Genomic DNA, 25,873 nt, shown 5'->3' on the forward strand with positions numbered 1-25,873 from the left:
GAGGGGAACCCCTGAAGATACTTGTCTCCAGTCTGCCTCAGGACCCAGCACTTACTTTCCTTCTCGTAGCCCCTCCCATTCTCCCTTCCCCATCTCAACCCCTTGGGGGCGGGGGGCAGATTCACAAAACTCCAAGAGCCTTTCATTCAGGGCTCCCTCAGCAGCAAAACCACCCCCAGGCACTGATCCACCTGACCAAGTGGGCCATTCCTTGGGGAAAATGCAACAGGGCGGATGTGGGCACTTTCTCTGGCTTAGCCTCTTCTTGCACTGGGTAAGCAACGAAAGGCTTGACTGTCACATTAGTTGTGACTTAACCGGCTGTTCGGACACCTCAGCTCTGTGGCTCAGCTGAGCTCCTGATGGTACAGTGGTTAAGTGAGAGTGACCGGTCTCTACCACTGATTAGCCTGGTGACTTTGGAAAAATCCCTTTGCCCCTGCACATATTGGGTTCTTCCTCTGTACAATGGAAAATGCTAACAACACGTACCTCATAGGGTTGATAGAGTAAGTGCTAGCTAAGTGTTTGTTCGGATTATGTTCAACACTGTCCACTTCCGGGGCGCCGGGCTGGCTCAGTCGGTGGAGTATGCAACTCTTGATCTCAGGGTTGTGAGTTCAAGCCCCACGTTAGGTATAGAGATTACTTTAAAAAAAATTTTAATGTTTATTTGTTTTTGAGAGAGAGAGAGAGAGAGAGAAAGAGCGCAAGCAGGGGAGGGGCAGAGAGAGAGGGAGACACAGGATCCGAAGCAGGCTCCAGGCTCTGAGCTGTCAGCACGGAGCCTGATGCGGGGCTCGAACTCACGAGCTGTGAGATCATGACCTGAGCCGGAGTTGGCTGCTCAACCGACTGAGCCACCCAGGCGCCCCAGGTATAGCGATTACTTTTAAACAAAATCTTTAGGGGCACCTGGTGGCTCAGTCAGTTAAGTGTCCAACTTCAGTTCAGGTCATAATCTCACAGTTCGTGGGCCCGAGGCCCGGGTCGGGCTCTGTGCTGACAGCTCAGAGCCTGGAGCCTGCTTCGGATTCTGTGTCTCCTCTCTCTCTGCTTCTCCTCGCTTGTGCTGTCTCTCAAAAGTTAATAAATGTTAAAAAATAATAATAATAATTTAAAAAATAATAAAATATTAAAAAAAAATTTCCATTTCAATTTGGGGACCCGTGTGGTTCCGGAGGTGCCTACCGCCTTAGCCTAGGTCACGTGCTCCACCCCAACCACCCCTCCCCTGCTCCAAGGGTGGTGTGCATGCCCTAGACTAAACCCGAAGGCATTCTCCACCTCCTTGACTGCTTCAAGGTGGGCACACGGTATAAGCCGGTCCGGTCACAGTGAAGATGGAAGACTTTGGCTGAAAATTCTGGGAGAGACACTCTTTCCAGTAGGACGTGAACAACGGATCGTAACCCCCGCCCTGCCAGGAGATGCTGGGAGCCACACCGTGACCACAGGCGTGCCAGCCTCAGGGGGAGGAGAACACTTTGGAGAACAAAGTAGAGGAAGGTGTCCTCGCTTGGATTTCCGGGTAAAGCCTCGCCTCACCTAGAACACTTATCTACCTGAGCCCTGTGTTGTTTAGGCCAGTTTGGTCAGGTGTTCCGTAACCTGTAGCCCAAAGTCCCTCGATAGAGTGGATCCGTGAGCAGCCAGAGTCTGGGTCCGAGGGAAGCCAAGTCTGAGGCGGAGTACAAAGTGCAGGATGTTTACTAATGGGCACCCGGGAGTCAACTGAGGAAGGGAGAGGCAGGACTGGGCAGAGGGAGAGGTCAAGCTGCGAGGCAGGCCCAAGGACTGTTTCCGTTGACCCTACAGGGAGTTCTGGAGCCAGAACAGGCCTTCGGGGTTGTCCCAAGTGAGGCCAAGATGGCCAGGACTTCGGTATTTGCACCCGGAGCAGTCATCGGATGTGGGAGGACAGCTGCCCTTGGGTGAAGTGGCCTCTGCAGCTGAGGCAGCCCCTGAGGGTCCGACGGCCGAGGGATGTGTGCTAACAGCACTCCCAGTAACTGGAGGGACAGTCCTTGCATGCAGGGGGTCCAGGAGCACGCGCTGGGGGCTGTGCCCAACTACGCACCTGGGTGGGTGTCACGTCCACGCACAGCTGGGGCACAGGCAGTGGACAGACAGACAGCTGCACGAGAATAGAGATGGCCATCGGCTATGAAAGCCCAGCAACATCCCAGGTGCATCGGACTCGGGGGGGTCTCCCCTCCGCCCTGGCACTGGCCTCAAAAGGTCTGGGTACAAATCTGGAGGGAAGCTGGGCTCCCACTGCACCAGGGATGCCAGGGGCGGGGCAGCCCGGAGCCACGGAGCCATCGAGACTCAGGCAGGGGGTCAGGAGCCCTTCTTGAGATGTTCTGTGCCCCCAGATACGGTCAGCACAGTTACCCACCCCTTATCTTAACACAGTCCGTGCCTACCACATCTTCTCCAGGCCTGGCCGGAAATCTCCAAGCAAGGGAGCAAATGCAAAGCCAGCTTTATTGGTAAAAAGAAATGGCACGCTTCACTGGGAATGCCCACCTGGCCCAAGCAGCTGCACCAGCCAGAAAGAAAAGAGGAAGGGGGGAGGGGGAGGGGGAGGGGGAGGGAGAGGGAGGGAGGAAAGGAGAGGAAGGGTGGGGGGAGAGAGGGAGGGAAGAAAGGAGAGGAAGGTGGAAGGGAGAGAGGGAGGAAGGAAGGAAAGGAGAGGAAGGGTGGGGGGAGAGAGGGAGGGAGGGAGAAAGGAAGAAAGGAAGGAAGAGAGGGAGGAAGGGAGAGAGGGCAGGCCAGGGTCTGAGTGGACACGTGGCCGTGGAAGGAGACAAGTCAAGGCTCCAGATATGGGGGAAAGAGCAGGGAGGGAAGGGTGGCCCATGGCCCGCCATCTAGAAGGGGAGCAGTTCCTCCACAGGGATGTTGAGTATGACGTCCATGTCTGGGGGACACCTGGTAGGGAAGAGCAAAGAAGGTGTGAGAAGCCAAGCAGGGCGCCAGACTCAGCCTCCGTGGTTGGCAGGCGGACTGAGACCATGCCAGCTCGTAAAGAGTGCTCGGTAACTGACAGGCATCATTCTTTCCACACAAGTAGCCAGCGCCATGGGTTTGCATCTGCAGTACATCCCCCCCCGCCCCCCAGTGATCAGCACACCCACGAGGCCACACATGACACTCTGTCTCCACCCCGTCCCAATTCTCCCATCCGTGCTCACGCTTTCCCTAATCTCCTGGTGCCCACGGACGTCTTTAGACGTGACATGTCAGGCTGTCTGCAATTCACAACACTTCACAAGAAGAAGGAATGACGATGAGGCCAATATGGCAAAAATATAACCGCTCCTAAAACTACACGGGCCACCGGGTATTCATCCTAATATTCTCTCTACTGTCTGTATATTTGAAATGTTTCATAATAATGGTAAAAAGAAAAAGCATCTCTAGGGGCACCCGGGCGGCTCAAGTCGGTTAAGCTTCTGACTTCGGCTCAGGTCACGATCTCGCGGTTCGTGAGTTCGAGCCCCAGGTCGGGCTCTGTGCTGACAGCTCAGAGCCTGGAGCCCGCTTCGGATTCTGTGTCTCCCTCTGTCTCTGCCCCTCCCCTCCTCGTGTTCTGTCTGTCTGTCTGTCTGTCTCTCTCTCTCTCTCTCAAAAATGAGTAAACATTAAAAAAGAAGAAAAAGGAAACGCATCTCTATACTGGCAATACCTAAATTTCCATCGCTAGCCAGTACCCATCTTCTGAGGTCAACTGCCTACCTGAGGCCTCCACATGGAGGTGCCCCAGGTCTTGCGCGCCATCACGGAGAGGCCAGACCTAGTAGGACCCCCAAGCTCTGCCACAAAGGGCCTGACACAAGAAAGGTGGCAGAGAACTGGCTTTGGAAGGAAGGAACTTCTTCCTCTGGAGCCCAGCGGTGTACCAAGCAGAGAGGACATCCTCCTCTCCTCAGAGTGTCTTCCAGGCTATTCCCTGGCATCAACCACCCCACTCAACTGCACCTTCCTGAACAACCAAGAAGCTTAGGGGTGCACCCACTTGGTTGGAACACGGAATCTGGGAACCAGAAGGGGGTTCCAGAGAGATGATGTAAGTCAGCTGCCTGTGCGCTGGTGGGACAAGCAGGCCCAGACGGGCAACGTCACATCTGCCACGTGGTCAGCTGCAGAGGCGAGGCGAGGCGAGACCCAAGTCTCCCCGGACCCCTGTGCAGGGCTCTGCCTTCCCCAGGAACAGAGAGCCTCTTCAAGCACACAGCATGGCGCGTTTAAGAGGCAGCTGCCAAAAAGATCACATACTTGGGTCTCCGAAGCAGAACATCCGCAAACACGGTCTCTCGGGGCTCCTGGACTTGGACCTTGAGCCGCCCCACCTCGGCCTTTAGGATGGGTATTTCCTCCTCAAACTGGCTGATAAACTGAGGACAGAGGTACAGCAGGGGAGAGTGAGAAGCCAACATCCCCCAACAACAGGGAGACCGGGGCAGAATGCAGGTGCAGCGAGGACATCCAGGGAATCGGGGCGGCTTCGTCACAGGGCTTCCTGGGCTCGCGAGTCAGTGCCAACCTCTGATGGCGCTGAAAGCGGCCAGGAGATCACGGAGAATGGCGACAGGTGGCAAAGGGGGGCGGTACCTGGTAATGAGACTTAACGGGGGCCGGCAGCGAAGGCCACTCTCGCCGACAGTGGATGAAGGAAGACGATAATGAAAGTTAACGCGAGGGGGGGGTGACGGTGAGGTTCATTAACACGGCTAACAGGTGATGGTGAGTGACAAAAATGAGAGGATGAACAGAGGGGGTGGGAACGACAGTAAAATGATGGCCGCGCAGACAATGTCTGGCGATGTTGCTAATGGGTCATCACCGGGGATGCTGGTCAACGAGGCAAGGCTGAGGCGGCACTAACCTCCTCCTACGATGAATGGCAGGTGACAGTAAGGCACTGGCTAGGAGGGAGGCCAATACCAGGGCTGGAGACCCGAGCGCCAGATCAAGACAAGCCTGACTCCCACAGGTCCTGCGGACCGCCCACCCTTCTGCTCCCTCCCGGAGGGACCGTCACCTTCCGTGCCCACTCACTTCTCTGAACTTGCCCGTGCATCTCAGCATGTCCTGGCCATCCCGGATCTTCTGCAGAAGAGCCTCCTGATGGCGCTGCTGGTTTTTCTGTGGAGGGAGGAGAGGTCTGGCCCCCCAGTGCCTCTTATTGGGCAGCAGTGCGTGGTACAGACCAGAGGGGGAACAGGGGGCCTGGAGGCAGAGGACGGGGAAGAAAGCAGGGCTGGGGCAGGACCTGGATACCTACCCCAGCAGCTGGCTACTCACCACCACCAGAGATCTCAGAAGTTTTTTCTTCTTCCTCTGAATCTGCTCAGACAAAGACTCCAGGACCTTTCTGCGCATCTCATTAAGGTCATCCAGCTCATCCTAGGGGCCAGCAGGAGGGTGTTGGCCCCAGCCCTGTCTCCAGTATGGTCCAGCGGAGCGGGGCCAAGGGCCCACCTACCTGCTGGCTGTCCTTTATCTGCTGCAGCTGGCGCACAAGGTTGGCAATCTGGACCGACTTGACAGGGTACTCGCGGTCCATGTACGTGCTCAGGAAGTTCACTTCCTTCTGGGTCTTCTCGATTGTGGCGTTCAGCTGTTCCACCTGCTGCTCCAGGTCTGGAGAGGTCAGGAGGGACAGGAGGCAGGATCCTCCCTCAAGAACCCCTCCCAGGAGATGCGGGAGGCCCACTTACTGTGTGACCCTCGCCAAGACTGTCCCTCCCTGGACCTGTCTCCTCATGCACCTGCTCCCAGGGCAACGGGCCCATGAAACGACCATTAAGACAAAGTCTGTCCTGCCGCCCTCCATGGGGGTGGTGTCCCAGGGTCTGAGGCTCGCCGACACACCGCCCCTTCCCTCAGAAGGCTTCCAGTCTGCTCCGGGGAAAGAAACCACGGGCTCAACACGATCGAAGACCTGGGACCAGAGGGACCCAGCCACCGGCTCCCAGAGGGACCTTGGCAGGAAAGAGGCAAGCTGGGGCTGGATTCTGGCGCCCAGCTATGTGACCTTCGGCGGGCTACTTTCACTTCCTTTCGCTTCGGCTTTCCCATCTGTAAAATGGGTGAACGGTCCCTGCCTCACAGGGAGCCGCAGTGACCAAGAGTGCCCATAAAGGGGAAGCCTCGCGGGGCCTCGACGCGCCAAGTGCTCCAGAAGTAAGCCCCTAAGCTCTGCATCTTAGCAATTCCACCTGCCGAACCAGGGGGATGACGGGGCTGCTGGTTTCCAAAAGGCAGGTGCAAGGCGGGCGCCCTGCTGACCTCCCAGAAGCCAGAGAGGGGACCGGGGAGCTCGCCCCAGGGATCCTCACGCTTCATCTTGGATTCCTCCTTCTCCTCCCACTCCTTCAGTTCACACGTCAGCTGCCGCAGCTTCTTCTTGTTGGAGCACTCCAAGATGTCCACGATGGTCTGTGGGAGGGGTGGGGTCAGCTCGCCCCCCACCGTCTCCTGGCGCTGCGGAAGCATGGGCTCTCGGGGGACCCGGCACTTCCTCGGAGGAGTCCCCAGATCCAAACCCAGCCCCAGCCCCAGCCCCAGCAACCTGCCCAGAGGCTGGCCGACCCGCTCCACACGGTCCCCTCTACCACCCACCTCCGCCGATGGCACGGCCGCACGCCCAGGCACCGGGCCAAACCCAGGCTGCGGTCCCCACGCCCCCTTCCTTTGAAATGTCACCGAGTGCTACAGATTTAAAACCCAACAGCCTTGGGGTGCCTGGGTGGCTCAGTCAGTTAAGTGTCTGACTTCGGCTCGGGTCAGGATCTCACGGTTCATGGGTTCAAGCCCCGCGTCCAGCTCTGTGCTAACAGCCTGGAGCCTGTTTCGGATTCTGTGTCTCCCTCTCTCTCTGCTCCCCCTCCTGCTCGTGCTGTCTCTCTCTCTCAAAAATAAATAAACATTTAAAAAAAATTTTTTTAAATAAAAGCTGACCTCATCCCTCTGCTATTTAAAACCCTCCAGTGGCTCCCCTCTGCCCTTAAATAAGGCCCAAACTCCTTAGCTAAGCTGACAAGGCCCTGGCCTGACCTTGGGCCAACATGTGGCTCCTTGAGCTGTGTTCCCTCTCTCCACAGGCCTTGTATGCCCATTCGTTCTGCCCGGAACAGCCCTCTACCAATTAACACCTACTTCTGCAGGTTTCAACCCAAGCATCCCTTTCTCCAGGAAGCCTTCCTGACCTTCCCATGTCTGGGTGAGAGGGCCCCTCTGGGTGAGAGGGCTCCCCACATCCCCTGTCCCCACGGCAGTACACATAAATGGCTAACTGCCCGTGACCCCACGAGGAGAGCTTGATGTAGACAAAGTGCCCCACTAATCACTGTTTCCCAAGGGCCCACAGGAAGCACTCAGGATGAACGGAAAAATGTATTAATGGATCAATGCCAGAAAATCAACAATGACTTTGTCTAAGTTTAGAGAATATTCTACTAAGTTTGGGATGAATAACTCTGCAGGTCCTTGGCTTCTCTTATAGACTGAATTGTTTCCCCTCTCCCCCACCAAATTCACATGTTGAAGCCCTGCCCCCCAATCTGACTGTATTTGGAGATAGGGGCTTTAAGCAGGTAATGAAGGTTAAATGAGGTCAAAAGGGTGGGGCTCTAATCCGATAAGACTAGTGAGCTTATAAGAAGAGGAAGAGAGAGCCTAAATGTCCATCAACTGACAAATGGATAAAGAAGATGTGGTTTATATACACAATGGAATACTACTTGGCAATGAGAAAGAATGAAATCTGGCCATTTGCAGCAACGTGGATGAAACTGGAGAGTATTATGCTAAGTGAAATAAGTCAGGCAGAGAAAGACAGATACCATATGTTTTCACTCATTATGTGGATCTTGAGAAACTTAACAGAAGACCATAGGGGAGGGGAAGAGAAAAAAAAAAGTTAGAGAAGAAGGAGGCAAACCATAAGAGACTCTTAAACACTGAGAATAAACAGGGTTGATGGCGGGGTGGGTGAGGGGTATGGAGGAGGGCACCTGTTGGGATGAGCACTGGGTGTTGTATGGAAACCAATTTGACAATAAATTATATTTTAAAAAGTTTAAAAATAAATTTTACTAAAAAAAAAAAAAAAGAGGAAGAGACGCGAGAGATCTCTCTCTCCATGTGAGCAAAGAGGAAAAGCCATCTGGGAACACAGAGAGAAAGTAGCCATTTGCACCCCGAGGAGAAAGGCCTCACAGCACCTCAACCCTCCCGGCCTCCTGATCTTGGACTTCCGGCCTCCAAAACCCTGAGAAAAAAGGTCTATGTCTAAGCCCCCTGGTCTATCACATTTTGTTATGACAGCCTGAGCAGACCAAGTTCCCAAGACTTCATCTTCTCTTCATCTCACAGGCTCCAGTGAGCTCAGTCCCTCTTCTCCCGGGGCAGACGGCGCGACCAGAGGGAACTCCAGAACGGCTCCATGAAGCCATTTTCTCTGACCCTTCTCCAGCCCAAACTCCTGGGTCCCTGTGAACGTTCAGCTCTCTTCCGGCAGCTTCTCCAAGCCTCTCCCAGAGGAGGCGGAGGATGCCCCCTGGGTTCTCTGAAAAGCTGCTCCACCCATAGACCATAAGCGCCACCAATAGACCATAAGTGCCACCACGGGCTGTGAGCGCGGATCACAGCATGCTGGGAGGAAGCCAGACCCTGGCGCCGGGCCGCCTGGGTTCAAATCCTAGTTGCTTAGGTGGGTGTGCTTGAGGGTGACCTTGGGCAAGTTACCCAGCCTCTCTGTTCCCATTTTTTTCCGACGTAAAATAAAGATAATAGTGCCCACCCCAGGGGGTTGTTGTAAGGATTATATGAGTATATACAGAGCACTCAGTATTACACTGTGTATTTGCTGATTGGGGTGGGGACTGCAGCCGCTTTCTCTTGCACACCTACTGTGTGCCGAGTACAACCCCGCGTTTGGGGTGGGTGCTTTGTGCTCTACTTTACAGAGCTCGGAGGTTAACTCCAATTAGTGCTGGCGTTGGGATGAGCCCCCATCGGGGTCTGATTCCAAAACCCAGGGAGGTGGGGCCAAGTGTGAGAGGCATCTGCCAGGAGGAAGCCGCTGGTGCAACCGCCGGGAGAGGCCGGGAGAGGGCACCCGAGCGCTCAGCGGGGCGGCGCCAAGAGCTGGACGGAGGTGCACAGGGCGGAGGCGAGGGGGTGCAGTTAGGCCTCACCGAAAGGATGTCCTGCTGCTGCAGCATCGCGCGCGCGTTCAGGGCCGAGCTGTCCTCCATGTCCTGGATGGCCTTGACCAGCTCCCAGTTGAGCGTGGTGAGGAAGACCTCATGGCTGCACAGCTCCTGAAGTGAGTTTCGCTCGTTCCTGAGCAACGTCTGCGGGCGGAGGGGAGGGCAGCGATGGGAGGCGGGGCTGCGCGGGAAGGCTGGAGCCTCCCGGAGCCGAGGGACCGCTTCCCTCCCGCCGCACGCCCGCCCCCTTGTGGTCGCGACTGGTAAATGCGACCCCATTGTCTGAGGGTCAGAGCCGCTGAACTACTTCGTCCATCCTCAAACGCCCATTTTCCCCTAATTCTACACCTCGGAAGTGGGGGGGGGGGGGTGCCTCTTCCAACCGGCGGCATGCCACAATCTGACAAAATTCTGTTCGTGGGTAAATAAGATAAAGCTGCACCTTATGATCGCTGGCTTCTTTGAGTCAAGAAGATACAGTAATACCAATTGTCATAAAAATAGAAAACACCCCAGGTAGGTAAGAAGGTGGCAGAGGTGACGGGCCATGTGTGGAGAAGCAGGGGAAGCAAGAAAAATCGCGGCCGTTTCTCTGCAGGCAGCTGAGCTGAATGAGTAGCGTCTCATTTCGTACATCGCTTCCCCCCTCCGCCCCCCGTGGAAACAATGAGGGTCTGAGAGGTTAAGGGACTTGCCTAAGGTTGCCACCAGCAGGTACACAGAATCTACAATAAGAACAGTAAGAATTGTTGGGGGCCTACTATGTGCCTCACTCCAAACATGGCACACGGTATCAGTTCATCCCCTATGTTGACTCACTCTTATTTCATTTGTTTAAACACATGCTATTTTGTTAATGTTTATTTTTGAGAGAGAGAGCGCGAGTGCGCGCGCGCGCGCGCGCGCGCACACACACACACACACACACACACACACACACACACAAACGGGGGAGGGGCAAAGGGAGGGGCGGGGGGACAGAGGATCCGAAGCCGGCCCTGTGCTGTCAGCTGCGAGCCCAGTCATGACCTGAGCCGAAGTCAGATGCTCAACCGCTAAGCCCCCCTAGGCACCCCCACTAACTTATTTTATTGATAAACGGAGACTCATCCAGGTTAAGGGACTTGCCTCAAGTCACGCAGCCAGAAGGTAATGGCACCGGCACTGGAAAGCCAGACTTGTGATTCCCGATGTCTGTCTTCTCATGACACCAAGACCAGGAAGTGAGTGGGCTTAAAGCTGCGAGATGTGGCCAAGCCCCACAGCAATTAAAAGCTGGATGTAAGGTCTAGACACACTTGGTTCAAATACCAAGTCGGCCACTTACGGCCGCAGGGAACCTGGCCAGAGGCGTTAGCCTCCGAGAGCCCTGCTAATATTTCTCAAGGTCAGGAAACATACCTGCTTCAGAGAGCTGCTGTAGAAAACACAGGCGGTAACGTTCACAATCAAGGCCCTTGGCGGCAGTGCCTGGCACCCAGTGTGACTCAGGAACAGGAGCTGAAACTATCGCCACGGGCTCTAGCCCTCCACCTCTGCCATACCTACGTGCTCTCTTCCTCTGTTGTTCCTCATTTCTCTGTCCTTTACTAGAAATCACCCTCTCCTGGCCCTCGGCTCCCGTACTCCTCATAGAATGAGTCACGGCGCAAACGTACAGAGTATTTATCACGTGCCCAAAACTGTGCTAAGCACTTCACATGCTCAATTTCACTTGGTACGACCATCAGCCTCATCTCCCAGAAGCCCACCGAGCCAACGTCGCCGGGGCTGGCCTCAGGAAGCTGTGCTCCCCGCACATACCCAACTCCCAGGGGATTCGAATCGACTAGAATTCATGACCTCTGCTCTAGAAATGGATCTTCCCTGGCCACCAGATCTAGTGCAGAACCCCTGCTTTGTTTCCTTCCTGATCCTCACCCCAACCTGTAATTATATCTTTTTCTTATTATCTTATTTTTCTTACTTCTTGCCTGCCTCCCCCACTAGAATGTCGCAGCCAGGAGGGCGGGGGCAGCCATGTGTCGTCACAGCTGTAGGGCACAGCACATAGGACAGTGCCTGGGGCTCCACAAGTATGGGTTGAATGAACTGAGGAGTAACTATTCTTTGGGGTTTTTTGATCCATTTTTTACAGGTCCCCCCCCCCCCCACCATAGCGTCAGCTCCATAATAGAACAGGTTCTGAGTGCTGTGTTCATGGCTGTGTCCCCAACACCGGGGATGGCGCCTGGCACATAGTTTTCCCTCTCTCAAATGTAGAGGCATATTGTCCTGAGACTGAGGGGCAGAGTCAGGATCCTCTTCTGTCTCCGAGAGCAAATCGACTGGGTAGTTTCCGCTCCCTTCCTGTTCCCCCCCACCTTGTCTCCATGTCCATTCTCCACACAGCAGCAGCAGCCCAAGGACTCCTGTGAAAACGTAGGTCAGATCATCTCCTGGTTCTAATCAGAACCCTCCAGGGTCTTCCTGTCTCACTCAGCATAGAAACACAAAGCCCAGGGGTGCCTGGGTGGCTCAGTCAGTTGAGCGTCCGACTTCAGTTCAGGTCACGATCTCACGGTTTGTGGGTTTGAGCCCCACGTCGGGCTCGGTGCTGACAGCTAGGAGCCGGGAGCCTGCTTCAGATTCTGTGTCTCCCTCTCTCTCTCTGCCCCTGCCCCGCTCATGCACGCACTCTCTCTCTCTCTCTCTCTCTCAAAAATAAAATAAAAACATTAAAAGAAAAAAAAAAAAAAGCCAGAGCAGGGAAAACAGAGCTGCAAACAAATCACCACCCATACCCCTACTCCCACTATCTTTCCTCATCTCCAGCTATACCAACCTCAGGACCTTTGCACTTGCAGTTCGTCTATCTAGAACATTTCTCCCTCAGATATCACTTTAGCAGCCTTCTCTGACTACTCTGTCTGAAACAGTCACAGCCACTCTTCCTCTGTGCCTCTCTAGCCCCTAACCTTATCTTTACACTTCTTCATTACTCTTATCATCATGGCACATATTATATATTTATCTGTCTTGTTTGTTGTCTGTCTCCCAAAGTAGAATGTAATCTCCCTAAGATCAGAGGCCAGCCACATCACTGGTGAATCCTTAGAACAGAGCCTGGCACATAGGAGGCATTCAATAAATATTTATTGACTAAATGAATGAATGGTTACAAGAGACAACACTAGGAACTGTTTAGGAGACCAGGTTTCAGAGCCAAATTGTCCAAGTTCTAAAGTCAGGATAAAAATAACACTAGAGGGGCGCCTGGATGGTTCGGTGGGTTAACCATTGGACTCCTGCTCAGGTCATGATCTCATGGTTTATGAGGTTGAGCCCCAAATTGGGCTCTCTGCAGCACAGATCTGGCTTCAGATCTTCTGTCCCCCTCTCTCTCAGCCCCTCCCCCCCCCCAGAAATAAACAAAAACAGGGTGCCTGGGTGGCTCAGTCAGTTAAGCAGAGAGAGACAGAGCATGAACAGGGGTGGGTCAGAGAGACAGAGGGAGACACAGAATCTGAAACAGGCTCCAGGCTCGGAGCTGTCAGCACAGAGCCTGATGCGGGGCTCGAACCCACTAACTGCGAGATCATGACCTGAGCCAAAGTCGGACGCTTAACCGACTGAGCCACCCAGGTGCCCCAAGCATTGGGTTTTTGATTTCACTCAGGTAATGATCTCACAGTTGGTGGGTTCGAGCCCCACATCGGGCTCCGCACTGACGGCATAGAGCCTGCTTGGGATTCTCTCTCTCCCTCTCTCTCTCCCTCTCTCTCTCTCTCTCTCTCGCTCTCTCTCTCTCTCCTTGCCCCTTCCCCAAGCACACGCTTTTCCTCTCTCTCTCAAAATAAATAAACTTAAATAAATAAATAAATAAATAAATAAATAAATAAATAAAAATATTTTTTAAAAATTTTTAAGAAAGAAAATAATAGGGGCGCCTGGGTGGCTCGGTCGGTTAAGCGTCCGACTTTGGCTTAGGTCATGATCTCACGGTCTGTGAGTTCGAGCCCCGTGTCAGGCTCTGTGCTGACAGCTCAGAGCCTGGAGCCTGTTTCAGATTCTGTGCCTCCCTCTCTCTGCTCCTCCCCTGTTCATGCTCTGTCTCTCTCTGTCTCAAAAATAAATAAACGTTAAAAAAAAAAAAAGAAAGAAAATAATAAAACAATAACAATAAACACCAGAAATATGAGTTCCTCCTTTAAGAACGCTGGGCCACCTCTGAACCTTTTTGCAAAATTGAAGGTTAAAGGGAAGAAAAGGTTTCATAGCATTCTTCCTTATTTCTTTATTTAGTAATTGTTCACTGAGCTCTTAAAAACTTTCTCAAAACAAACTGAGGGTTGATGGGGGGTGGGAGGGAGGGGAGGGTGGGTGATGGGTAGTGAGGAGGGCACCTTTTGGGATGAGCATTGGGTGTTGTATGGAAACCAATTTGATAATAAATTTCATATATTGAAAAAAATAAAAAATAAAATAAATAAAATAAAAAAATGAAGCAGAAGATGAACAAACATCTGAAATGTATTACCAGACATTTATTGATAGCCAAATCCATGAAATTTCATGGGGAAAAAAAAAACTTTTGGAAAAAAAAAAACTTTCTCGAAGAAGTTAGTAATTCTTCTACGGTATTTTGTAGTATTTATAGTATTCAGTATTCTACTTTCTTCTATGGACACAAAGACTCTTCTTTTCGTCATTTCAAATACTTTGAAACGTTGTTCTTCAAATACTTTGAAACGTTGTTCTGAAGCCATAGAAAACAATGGACGGCGAGAAAATTACTTATCTAAAATTGTATCAGAGGTGTGAAAAATGTACTAGTAAGCGTCTAAGCCCTGCTTCAAGGTGCATCGTATTCCACGAGAGGTTCATTTACTAGAAATGTCTTAATGGACAAGCCACCAGATTGTGTTCCTCATGCAGTGAAATAAAAAGCGATTCTGATCATTTTCCTAGTCTTAAACACAAAGGCAAACACCTTGCTTAAGTGGCTCTGGTACTACCATTTTCTGGCTATGTGACCTGGTACAAGTCCTTCATCGCCTTGCACCTCAGTTTCCCCATCTGTAAAATGGGGGTGACGATAAGCATGCCCATGGCATTGCTAATGAGGAAATGAGCCCAGCATCCACCAAATGTTCAGTGCGTGTTTGCTATCGCTGTCCCCCAACCCCTCTGCCCCCATCCTGGGCCCCGGTGCCTGTGGGAGGATGCTCCTACCTTCATTAGCCGGATTTTGGCCTGTGCCTTTCCAGAGTCCAGCTTCTCTCTGTGCATTTCTGGTGGCTGCCTCAGCTGGCTTGTCATTGACGTGGTGGACTTGGAATGCAACCCTAGGGCATGGGAAAAGGCAGAGAGGGAGTAAGGATATAGGCAGGCCTAGGATCGGGTCCCAGTACCATCCATTGAGGTGGCCCAGGCCCCAGCCCCACCCACTCTCGACCTTATAATATGTGACAGTGAGGCAGAGCATGAAACTCACATCTATCAGTAAGCTCCCAGGCCTCACTTTGGGCCTTGATGTAAGGGACAGAGAAGTGCAGGAGGCTTCCCCGTGACCCTGGGCACGGACAGAGGGGAGGAGCGAGAAGAGTAGCACAGGAGACGGCCGGGTGCCCGCAATCTCTGCCACCAACCTGGCCGGTAGCAGAGTCAGACAGGGCAGGGGTTAAGGGCAGGAACTAATCAGCCAGACAGCCTGGGTTCGAATCCAGACACTGCTTTCCACTAGCCCGTGAATTTGGGTGGGTCACATGACCTCTCTGTCCCTCAGTTTTCCCACCTATAAGATAGGAGTGATCATCATGCCTACTTCATCGGGTTGTCGTGAAGATTAAATGTTATTCTGCTTTAAAGTGTGTCGAGAAGTGCCTGATCCATACTCAGTGCTGAATATGCATTTCTCGTTGTCACTGCTGTTACTGATGACCTGAGGATTGGCATCAGAACCACAGCACCACACGAAGGCACAGGAGCTGTGCAAAACTCCCGACTGGCTGTCTGAAATACCTCCAAAAGCTGTGGCCCTGCCAGATAAGGAGTATACGAAAATAGTTCCGATCAGAATAAGGGATTTGGAGGACATGTTCTCAGAACCCCTGCTTCCTCACAGCGTGTCATGTGCCAGCCCGGGACAAATCACCCAAATCAAGGCACCTGGGTGGCTCAGCCGGTTGAGGGACTGACTGTGGCTCAGGTCACGATCTCATGGTTCATGGGTTCGAGCCCTGCATCAGACTCTCTACAGTCAGCACAGAGCCTGCTTTAGATCCTCTGTCCCCCACTCTCTCTGCCCCTCCCCTGCTTGTGCTCCCTCTCTCTCTCTCTCAAAAATAAATTAAAAAAAAAAATCACCCAAATCATCATGAATGCTGTGGCCACATTCTCGTCCCCGCCCCCCCCCCCACCCAAATCCCTACTCCAGGTGCAACCCAGTACAATTCAGAAAAATATTATTTCTTCAATGCATCGACACAGCTAACCCTGGAAGATGTTAGCATTAACTGCTGAAGTGATGAAGTAAACTACAATAATGTTGTGTTAAAGTTATGAGTTATCTGTATACGCCGGGTATTTAATTGTAGTGTTTAAAAGATGGAATAATTAATAGATTAATATTGTGGTTCTAATTTAAAATGTGTAAATGAGATTTTGATTTAGATTTGTTTCAAATTAAAAGTTTAAGACGTTCTTATTAAATGTGTATAAATTACCAAAACATGAGAGGACATAAGATTACCCATATCTCGAAGTTTATTTATTAGATGTTCAAGCATTATTTAAATGCTTGATGGTCTTTGTGAATCAGACAAGCGAACCCTTTGAAAATGAAAATTCAATATATGAAATTTTAAGATGTGGCTTAAAAGAATTAGGGGAAATTAATTAACCAACTTCCCAAATCCCCCTTAGAAGTGTTTGTAAAAATTATAAGATTAGTAAGTTGAACTCAAATAGTTAGGGAGATTTGTAGCTTTAATAATGACAATTTATTTTCATTAATGGCAGTAGCCCTGATATATCTTTTTTATTTTTAATTAAATTTATTACTGGGGCACCTGGGTGGCTCAGTCAGTTAAGCATCTGACTTCGGCTCAGGTCATGATCCCAAGGTTCATGAGTTTGAGCCCCATATCGGACTTGCTGTTGTCAGTACTGAGCCCACTTCGGATCCCCCGTTCCCCTCTCTCTCTGCCCCTCCCCTGCTCACACTCTCTTGCTCTCAAAATTAAATAAAACATTAAAAAAACACACACACACACAGATCTTCTGTATCCTTAACCCAGTCTCTCCCAATGGTAGCATTTTGCAAAATCACCTACAATTTCAGAACCATGAAATTGATGTTAAGACAGGCAAGATATAGAACGTTTCCATCACCGCAAGCATAGCTCATGTTGCCTTTTTTAAATGTTTTTTTTTTTTAGTGTTTTATTTATTTTTGAGACAGGGAGAGATAGAGCATGAACAGGGGAGGGTCAGAGAGAGGGAGACACAGAATCTGAAATAGGCTCCAGGCTCTGAGCTGTCAGCACAGAGCCCGACGCGGGGCTCGAACTCACAGACCGTGAGATCATGACCTGAGCCGAAGTCGGCCGCTTAACCGACTGAGCAGGCGCCCCTCATGTTGCCTTTTATAGCCATAGTCTCTTCCCCTCCCCTTACCACCCTCCCCCAGCCTGTGTCCCTAACCCCTGGTGATCACTCATCCGTTCTCCATTTCTACAATTTTGTCATTCCCAGAATGCTACATAAATGGAATCGTAGAATATATAACTTCTGGAATTGGCTTTTTTTCACTCAGCAAAATTCTGTGGATTCATCCAAGTTATTGACTGTATCAACAATCCTTTCCTTTTATTTTTGCGAGAGACAGACAGAGCACGAGCAGAGGAAGGGCAGAGAGACGGAGGGAGACACAGAATCTGAACAATCCTTTCCTTTTTATCAATGGATAGTATTCCGTGATATGGATGTACCATAGCTTATTTAACCATTAACCATTAAAGGACATCTGGATTGCTTCCAGTTTGAGAGTATTATGAATAAGGCTGCTATGGAACACTCATGCACTGGTTTTTGTGTGACCCTAAGTTGTCACGTCACGGGAATAAATGCCCAAGAGTGCAATTGTTGAACCGTGATGAGAACTGAATGTTGGTTTCATTAGAAACTGCCGAAGTCTTTTCCAGAGCGGCTGTAGCATTTTACATGCCCACCAGCAACACATGCATCGTCCAGCTTCTCCTCTTTGCCGGCATTCGGTGTTATCACTATTTTTCATTTTAGCCATTCTGATAGGCGTGTGGTGACAAGTCACTGTGGTGTAACTTGCACGGCCCTAATGGATAATGATGTCAAACATCTTTTCATGTGATTATTTACCATCTGGATATCCTCATCAGTGAAATGTCTCTTCGTGTCTTTTGCCCATTTGCTAACTGCATTGTTCTTCTGTTGAGAGTTCTCAATATATTCTACGTAGCAGTCCTTTGTCAGATGCAGTTTGCAAATATTTTCTCCAAGTCTGTAGCTCGTCTTTTCATCCCCTTAACAGAGTCTTTCACAGAACAGGTTTTTACTTTTGATGATATCGAACTTCCCCATTTATTTCATTTTTCTTTTATGGATCAAGCTGTTGGTATAAAGTCTGAGAGCTTTTCACGTGGCCATGGGTCCCAAAGATTTTTCTCTCCTGTATTTTCTTTCCTAAAAGGTGTACACTTTTACATGAACACATTTAATTTTTATTTCATTTTACAATTAATTTGGAGTTAAGTTTTGTCTAACTTCTGAAACTCAAGTCAAGGTTCTTTTTGTTTTTCTTTCTCTCTCTCTTTTTTTGTTTTTTTGTTTTTGTTTGTTTGTTTTTTCTTTTTGCCTATGGATGTCCACTTGCCCCAGCACTATTTGTGGAAAAGGCTTTCTTTTCCTCCACTGAGCTGTTTTTGCACCCTTGTCAAAAATCAGCCAGGCATATTTATGTGGCTCTATTTCTGGTTTCTCTGTCCTATTCCACTGGTGTAGGTGTTTATCTCTGCCCATTCTATGCTGTCTTGATTACTGTAGCTGTATAGTATGCCTTAGTATCAGGTAAAGTGATTCTTCCCACATTATCCTCCTTTCTCAAAATAGTTTATTCTAGGGCCTTGCTTTTCAATATAAATTTTAGAATAAACCTATGTCTATAAAACACCTTCCTGGGATTTTGACAGGAATTACATTATACACAGAAATCAAATTGGGGAGAATTGGCATCTTTACTATGCTGAGTGTTCTTTTTTTTTTTAATGTTTTTATTTATTTTTAAGAGAGAGAGGGAGAGAGAATCTTTTTTTAAATTTTATTAAATTTTTTTTAATGTTTCTTTATTTTTGAGATACAGAGCGTGAGCGGGGGAGGAGGAGAGAGAGAGGGAGACACAGAATCTGAAGCAGGCTCCAGGCTCCGAGCTGTCAGCACACAGCCCGACGTGGGGCTCGAACCCACAAACTGTGAGATCATGACCTGAGCTGAAGTCAGACACTCAACTGACTGAACCACCCAGGGGCCCCCACTATGCTGAGTATTATAATTGTGAACATAGTATGTCTCTCCATTTATTTAGGTCTTCTTTGATCTCTTTCATTAGCATTATGTAATTTTCAGCATACAAGTCCTATACATTCTTTGTTAAGTTTATGCCTAAATATTTCAATTTCTTTGGATTATAAATGTATTTTTAATTTTGGTTTCCCCATACTCATTGTAAGAACATAGAAATGTGATTGATTTTTTTGTGTACTTGTATTCTGCAACCTTGCCAAACTTATTAATTCTAGTTTTTTAGATTTAGTAGATTCCTTAAGATTCTCTACATAGACAGGCATGCCATCTGTAAATAAAAAGTCAAATCATTCTATCTGACTCATCTTGGTGTTGATGTCTGTCTTTTCTCCTTCATGTTGTGATTTTCCTTATTCTTGGTATGACAAGTGCTTTTGTCGTATCCTTGATGTTTATTTTTAATGCTTATTTATTTATTTTTGAGAGAGAGAGATAGTGAGCAGGGAAGGAGCACAGAGAGAGGGAGACAGAAAATCCCAAACAGGCTCTGTGCTGTCAGCATAGAGCCCGACATGGGGCTCGAACTCACGAACCGTGAGATCATGACTTGAGCTGAAATTAAGAGCCTGATGTTTGAGGTGCCTGGGTGGCTCAGATGGTTGAGCGTCTGACTTCGGCTCAGGTCATGATATTGCGGTTCACAAGTTTGAGCCCTGGGTCAGGCTCTGTGCTGACAGCTCAGAGCCTGGAGCCTACTTCAGATTCTGTGTCTCCCTCTTGTCTCTCTGCCCCTTCCCCACTGATGCTTTCTCTCTCTCTCTCTCTCAAAAATAAATAAGCATTAAAAATTAAAAAATAAATAAATAAAATAAAAACATTTTAAAAAAAGAGTCCAATACTTAACCAACTGAGCCACCCAAGCACCCCCAAGTTTTAAATAATACTCTGGATCCTACTTAATCTTCATTTTAGCAGACAGTCTGTCCCCTGTTGAGACGTAGCATACAGGCCAGCTGACTGCTCACCCCTTTAGCAACCAATCCACATTATTCTTTCCAGTTTTCAAAGTCTTCTTATGTTTGTTGTGTTACATCTAGGTCTTTTTTAGTTGCAAAAGGGAGGAACAAGAAGGAATGGGGTCATCCCGTCTTGGGGGAATCAGCTGATGCATCTTGTCGAAGACACAAAAGCTGCCCTCAAGGACATGACTTTGCTTAAGACATTTTACTAACCGAAGCCTCAGTTCCTTCATCTGTAAAACAGTGATTTTTATCTCCCAGGTCAGAAGGAATGAATGAAGTGGTGACCTCCTTGTACCCGTCTATCTCAAGTGTATTGAAAGTTTCGCGTAAAAAAACATTTTTTCATAAAAAAATAAAAAACGGGGCTCCTGGGGGGCTCAGTCGGTACACCTTCTGACTCGTGACTTTGGCTCAGGTCATGATCTCACGGTTTGGGAGTCCGAGCCCCATATCGGACTCTGTGCTGCCAGCGCAGAGGCTGCTTGGGATTCTGTCTCCCTCTCTGTCCCTCCCCTGCTTTCTCTCTATCTCTCTCAAAATAAATAAAAATAAATGTAAAAAAAAAAAAATTTTTTTTTTTTTAAGTTTTGTGTAGTTACATGTTTGAGGTTGGGACTGTGAACTCTGTGCAGCCAGAAACCCAATCTGTCTCCGTCACCATAAGCCAACAACACTCAGCCCAATTTTGGGCACATGGGTACTCAGCAAATGGATGCTGCTGAATGAATACATGAATGAATGAATGAATGAATGACGCCTCTGCAACAGAGCCTAACATAAAATAAGTCCTCAGCAAGTGGTAACTATTTTGATCATTGTAATTTACACAGAGGATTTCACCGGCGTAAAGCAGGAATCTCTGTAGCGGGGGCTGCGAGAGGTAACCTACATGGAATTGCAGGAAGGGAGACAGGAACACCAACTCAGGTCCATGTTTCTCCGGTGCCCACAGACTCTCCATCGACCTGTGGTTAAGACTGTGCACCCTGGAGACAAACTGCCGACTGTCACAGCCTGGCCCTGCCCCCTCCTACCTGTGGGACCTTGGAAGTTACACCTGTCCATGCCTTATCTAGAAGAAGAGGTGATCGTCACAGCACCCACCTCACGGGGCTGTTGAGAAGACTAAATGAAGTGATGTGGGCAAAGTGCTGAGAACAGTATCTGGCACATAATAAGTGCTTGGCCTGTGTTAATTACTCTGGTTCTTACTGTGGTTGTATGTTACACATGTCTCTGTCTCCCCAGTGACAGAAGGAAAGGAGTTTCCCTGTGGATGCTGTATGAATAGATCTAAAGCCAAGGACACAAATTCTGTCACTACCACCAGGCCTTGTGCTCAGCACTTAACATCCAAATCTCTTGACAGGGGCGTTTTAGATACATCGGAAAGGAGGATTTGTGGTTCTCACAAATACTGGGGGTCCCGATGGGCATCTGTGGATGGGGGCCAGGGATGCTCGATAGATAGCCCCAGAATAGGACAGCCCCACAGAACACAGAAGTCTCCTACTTTCTGCATGACTTTCCAAAGCCCTATCAGACACTGATGTAGGTAAAAAACCATATTTATAATGATCTGATCCCAGAACCTGACTCTCTTTCACATATAAACACCAAGAGGGGGCACCTGGGTGGCTCAGTTGGTTAAGCGTCTGACTTCAGCTCAGGTCTGATCTCACAGATCGTGGGTTCAAGCCCCGCATCGGGCTCTGTGCTGACAGCTCAGAGCCTGGAGCCTGCTTCGGATTCTGTGACTCCCTCTCTCCATCCCTCCCCTGCTCATGCTCTGTCTCTCTCTCTGTCTCTCAAAAAATAAATAAACGTTAAAGAAAAAAATTTAAACACAAAGAGTATTTTGTAGGGGTTTATGGTAATGCTGAATTTTCCAAGAAAGCAGCTACAATCAAGGGAAGATTGTGCTCTGTTTTGTTAAGAACTTTACCAAGAGAGGGGCATCACTTTGGAAATCGTGACTGCAATGAAAAATCCCTCTGGACATTTGAGTTCCTAACATCCCACCACGTGTCAGTCTGCATTTGCAACTCTTACATTCACTGTGACTCCGCATCTGTGAATAAGCTTCTGACTACTTTGTCATATCTTCTAATAGAGTTCACCCTGAGTATTTACATACTAAAATAGAAGTTATTTAACTATAAACAGCTTTCCTTTTCCTTTTCCTTTACTTTACACTGAGGGCATTATATTAATTTTTAAAATTACATACATAGGTCAATTATATTATCTATGAAGTTTATCTCAGATACTAAAGGAATATTACAAAATATTTGTTATTAAAAGGAATGTTGGGTCTGAGAAGGTTGAGCAACAATGCTTGACACAGATCTTCTCATTTAATTCTTGTGGCCATCCTATCAGGTCCTCATATTACAAATGAGAAAACTATGGGGTGCCTGGGTGGCTCAGTCGGTTGAGCGTCCGACTTCGGCTCACGTTATGATCTCGCGGGTCATGAGTTCCTGCCCCGCGTCGGGCTCTGTGCTGATGGCTCAGAGCCAGGAGCCTGCTTCAGATTCTGTGTCTCCCTCTCTCTCTGCTCCTCCCCCCCACTCATGCTCTGCCTCCCCCTCTCTTTCAAAAATAAATAAAAAACATTTTTAAAAAAATGAGAAAACTAAAGCTCAGAGAGATGAATGGCTTTTCCAAGATGGTAAAGGGCAGAGCCAAGAAGTGAACCCAGGTCTGCCTGAGCCAAGGGCCTGAGAACTCCCTCAGAAGGCATAACAACAATGTGGTGGAGATTATCCTGAGTTGACCAAACCCTGTTTCCTTGGCCTCCTGGACACACAGCAGGACATTTCTCCTCTTGTGGTTATGGGTAGTCATAGGACTGAGCTACAGCCACTGGAACATGAGTGGGAGTGATATGTATCACTTCGAGTCTAAAAAAAAAAAAAATGTCCACACAATTACCCATATCCTTGCTGTCTCTCTCTCTCTCTCTCTCTCTCTGAGTGCAGAAGTATCTAGCAGAGGACTCCAAGGCCTCACAAACTGTCAGAGCCACAAGGCTGAAGAAGCCTGGATCGCTGAATGACCATGTGGACAAGATTACCTCCTCCCCTGCAGATCCACAATTGTTCTTTGACGGAAATGAGAAATAGGCTTGAATATTAACCCTTGAAACTTGGGGATTGTTTGTTACCGCAATTAGCCTACTCTAATACAGCTGATGTCACCAAAGGCCGAGGGCATACACGCTGTCCCGGCTCCCGTCCACATACCAGCCCTCAAGGGTTTCTGCCCACCTGGTGGGACACTAGTCAAAGCCTTCACTCTGCTCTTCTTGCCGTCTCTGGATTGCAGGACTGGAGGCAGAGTAGATGGCTTGGTTTTCTGCTTGGACCGCTGCCATGGAACATAATCCTACCAGATACAACACAATCAGTCACACAGCCTGATGGGTTCAAATCCCAGCTTCACCCCTTACAGGTATCTGTGACCCTGAGCGAGTGACTTTACTTCTCTGAGCCTCAATTTTTCTCATCTGTAAACTAGGTCTAATTATAAAACCCACCTCCGCGGGTTGATGCGAGCAGTCCAAGGGATATTTGTGAAGCATGTGGTAAGAGCTTCAGAAATGCTAGCTATCACTTTTTTATCAGCCAGCCAGAATTTACTAAGCACATCCAGGCTGTGAGGTGCTAAGAACTGTGAGAAACAGAAGGCATGGAAAAGACCCAATAGAAAACCATAGTAGCGATCAGAGATAAATAAGAGAGCAGTATAAAATACCCTCACGTTCCGATAAGGTGATGAGAAAAAAACAGGCTCCGAGAATTGCCCCCGGATCCTACAGCAACTGTGTGACACAGGCAGGCCTGGAATTCAGGTCTCCAGACTCTGTCACCCGGGACAGTCACAGCCTGGGGGTTCAGGGCAGGAGGACTGCAGGCCCAGGGTCAGCAAGCCCCCAATCTGCTCCTTAGCGCTCCCGGACTCACCAGAATCTGGAAGTTGTGGACTGTGGAGCGAATCCCAGAGCGGTTGGGTCTGGAAAGAGTTGGGGCGGGAAAGAACGTCCATCACTCCCAACCCATGGATTGTAACAGCAAACGCGAACAGGGTCTCCCAGTTAACTACCACTGGAACGCGCGGGAGCTGGGAGAGCCCGAGGGAGAGGCGGGGCTAGGGAGATGAGGGCGGGGGAGGGGGCGGGGTCAAAAGACAACCAGGCCAAGACCAAAAGAAGCCGGGGGCGGGGGGGGGGGGGAACGCATGCGCACTTCACCACCCATCGATGCTCCTTTCACTTACTTTGGAAAGACATGGGCCATTGGGGAAAATGGAAGAAGAGTCGTGAGTCCGCGGGGCTCCGATCTCTTGCTATGCCTATTTATTCGGCTTCTGCAACTCTTTTGTCTGAGCGTGGACCACGTGGTAACCTAGGCCGCTCAAACTTTCCAGCGAGACCGGGCTGTCCGTCTCCAAGGAAACGGACGCGGACTACCGAGCGCCTTGAGGGACTAACCTCTCAAGGAGAAACGTAGCTCGCCACATTCTGCTCAACTGGGTTTTAAATACCATCCTTCAGCTGGCCCCAGCCATCATCCTAAAGAATTATGTCATGTTTCTCTTCTCATCAAACCTCCATCACTTTCTTCTTCATCCTTATTCTTGGCTAATGATTTTGCTTCCTATTTCACTAAGAAATCCTGGGGATCAGTAAATTCACAGTTTCGTATCATCTCATGGAGCCAGCTAATTGCCTCCCTCTTATGACTGTATGAACTGCCTGTTAAGACCGATTCCTACAACTGTGCACAGAATTCTACCCTCCCTCATTGTTCTCTGAGATACTGCCCCAGGAATTTCCACCATTCCACTGAACCTGCCCCTGTCAAGGCCACCAGTGTCCTCCACTGTACTAACACCACAGTCACTTCTACTCATCTTTCTTGACCTATCTGCAGCATTTGACACAGCGGATCACTCCTCCCTTGAAACACTTTCTAAACTTGGTGCCCAGGAAACCACTCTCTTGAGTGGCTTCCTGACCCCTTCTCTTCTCCTTTGCTGGTTCTTCCTCTTTTTCCTTTAGAGTGTCTCAGGGCTAGAACCCAGCCCTCTCTTCTTTATCCACTCACACTCCATTCACGTTCCCTTCCAGTCTTGTGACCTCAGATGTCATCTCTACCTAGATGCCTCCCAGACTCGTATCTCCAGCCTCTACACTGAATTCCAGCCGCATACATCCAACTGCCTACTCAGCATCTCCGCTGGGGTGCCTGATAGGCAACTCTGACAGGCAACTCTTTCCCCCAACTCAAAATGGCAACTCTCTTCCTGGAGTCATCCTTGACCCATCCTTTTTTAAAATATATATATATTTATTTTGAGAGAAAGAGTGCGAGCAGGGGAAGGGGCTAAGCAGGCTCTGCACTGTCCACACAGAGCCCAACGCAGGGCTTGAACTCATGAACCTTGAGATCATGACCCGAGCTGAAATCAAGAGTTGGATGTTTAACTGGCTGAGCCACCCATGCGCACCCCTCCCCCTTGACTCATCTTTTGATTTACCTCTCACCCCACATCCAAGTCTGTCAGCAATACCTTCAAAGTATATCTGGAATTATACCTCTTTCTACCACCACCCACCCATACACATACTTTGCTTTCCTCTCACACCCAATCTACAACCTTGCAGCACAGAGAGAGCTGCCTGGCCCACAGACTTTTTTTTTTTTTTTTTTTTTCTCTGTCTTCCTCTCCAAAACCTGCTTCTTATTTCAAGGTCCATCTCAAAGCATGCCTCTGTCACAGTCTCCTCACTAACCTTTAAAAAAAAAGTGCGATGCCAGAAGTCTGTCAATAAGAACCCAGACGGAGGCGCCAAACCGACCAATTCTGATATCCTTCCGTGGCAATAATTTGCCAGAAATGAGTAAAGTCTCCCCTCTGCAGATGGCCTCAGTGCCCATCTGGACGGAGTTTTTCAGAGTACCTGCCTGGCCCCTGTAGCTCCTGGTTCAATGATCTCTGCAATAGACCAATCTGACTGCTAGGAATATGGCTGACAATTTCTAAAGAAATTCACTGAGAAATATACATTTTCAGTCT

General features: G+C 49.3%; 1 protein-coding gene and 1 long non-coding RNA gene across 7 annotated transcripts; both read right to left on the minus strand.

Moving 5' to 3' along the window:
• Positions 1 to 705: 705 nt before the first annotated feature.
• On the minus strand, positions 706 to 2,589 carry LOC128311138 (uncharacterized). Its single transcript, XR_008289157.1, has 2 exons — positions 2,533 to 2,589; positions 706 to 2,137 (listed from the first exon to the last, which is right to left on the minus strand). It is a non-coding gene; the product is annotated as an uncharacterized LOC128311138 (long non-coding RNA).
• A 33-nt stretch (positions 2,590 to 2,622) lies between these two features.
• On the minus strand, positions 2,623 to 25,422 carry CA3H20orf96 (chromosome A3 C20orf96 homolog). Of its 6 annotated transcripts, XR_008289156.1 has the most exons (12): positions 24,071 to 25,422; positions 23,758 to 23,806; positions 23,062 to 23,179; positions 14,442 to 14,554; positions 9,213 to 9,371; positions 6,351 to 6,450; positions 5,495 to 5,652; positions 5,314 to 5,415; positions 5,068 to 5,154; positions 4,285 to 4,403; positions 2,750 to 2,937; positions 2,657 to 2,672 (listed from the first exon to the last, which is right to left on the minus strand). XR_008289156.1 is itself a non-coding variant. In XM_027069784.2 (11 exons), the coding sequence occupies exons 1-11, from the start codon at positions 24,088 to 24,090 to the stop codon at positions 2,877 to 2,879; spliced, it is 1,086 nt and encodes a 361-aa protein (XP_026925585.1). In that variant the 5' UTR covers positions 24,091 to 25,422; the 3' UTR covers positions 2,623 to 2,876. The 6 variants fall into 6 exon arrangements, 5 of the variants coding, with proteins under 5 accessions (XP_026925585.1, XP_053056097.1, XP_026925586.1 ...); XM_027069784.2 differs by having other exon boundaries at positions 2,623 to 2,937; XM_053200122.1 differs by lacking the exons at positions 23,062 to 23,179; positions 23,758 to 23,806 and having other exon boundaries at positions 2,623 to 2,937; positions 24,071 to 25,421.
• Positions 25,423 to 25,873: the final 451 nt, after the last annotated feature.

Source organism: Acinonyx jubatus, chromosome A3 (genome assembly GCF_027475565.1).
Source record: "Acinonyx jubatus isolate Ajub_Pintada_27869175 chromosome A3, VMU_Ajub_asm_v1.0, whole genome shotgun sequence".
In the NCBI taxonomy this organism is placed as follows: Eukaryota; Metazoa; Chordata; class Mammalia; order Carnivora; family Felidae; genus Acinonyx; species Acinonyx jubatus.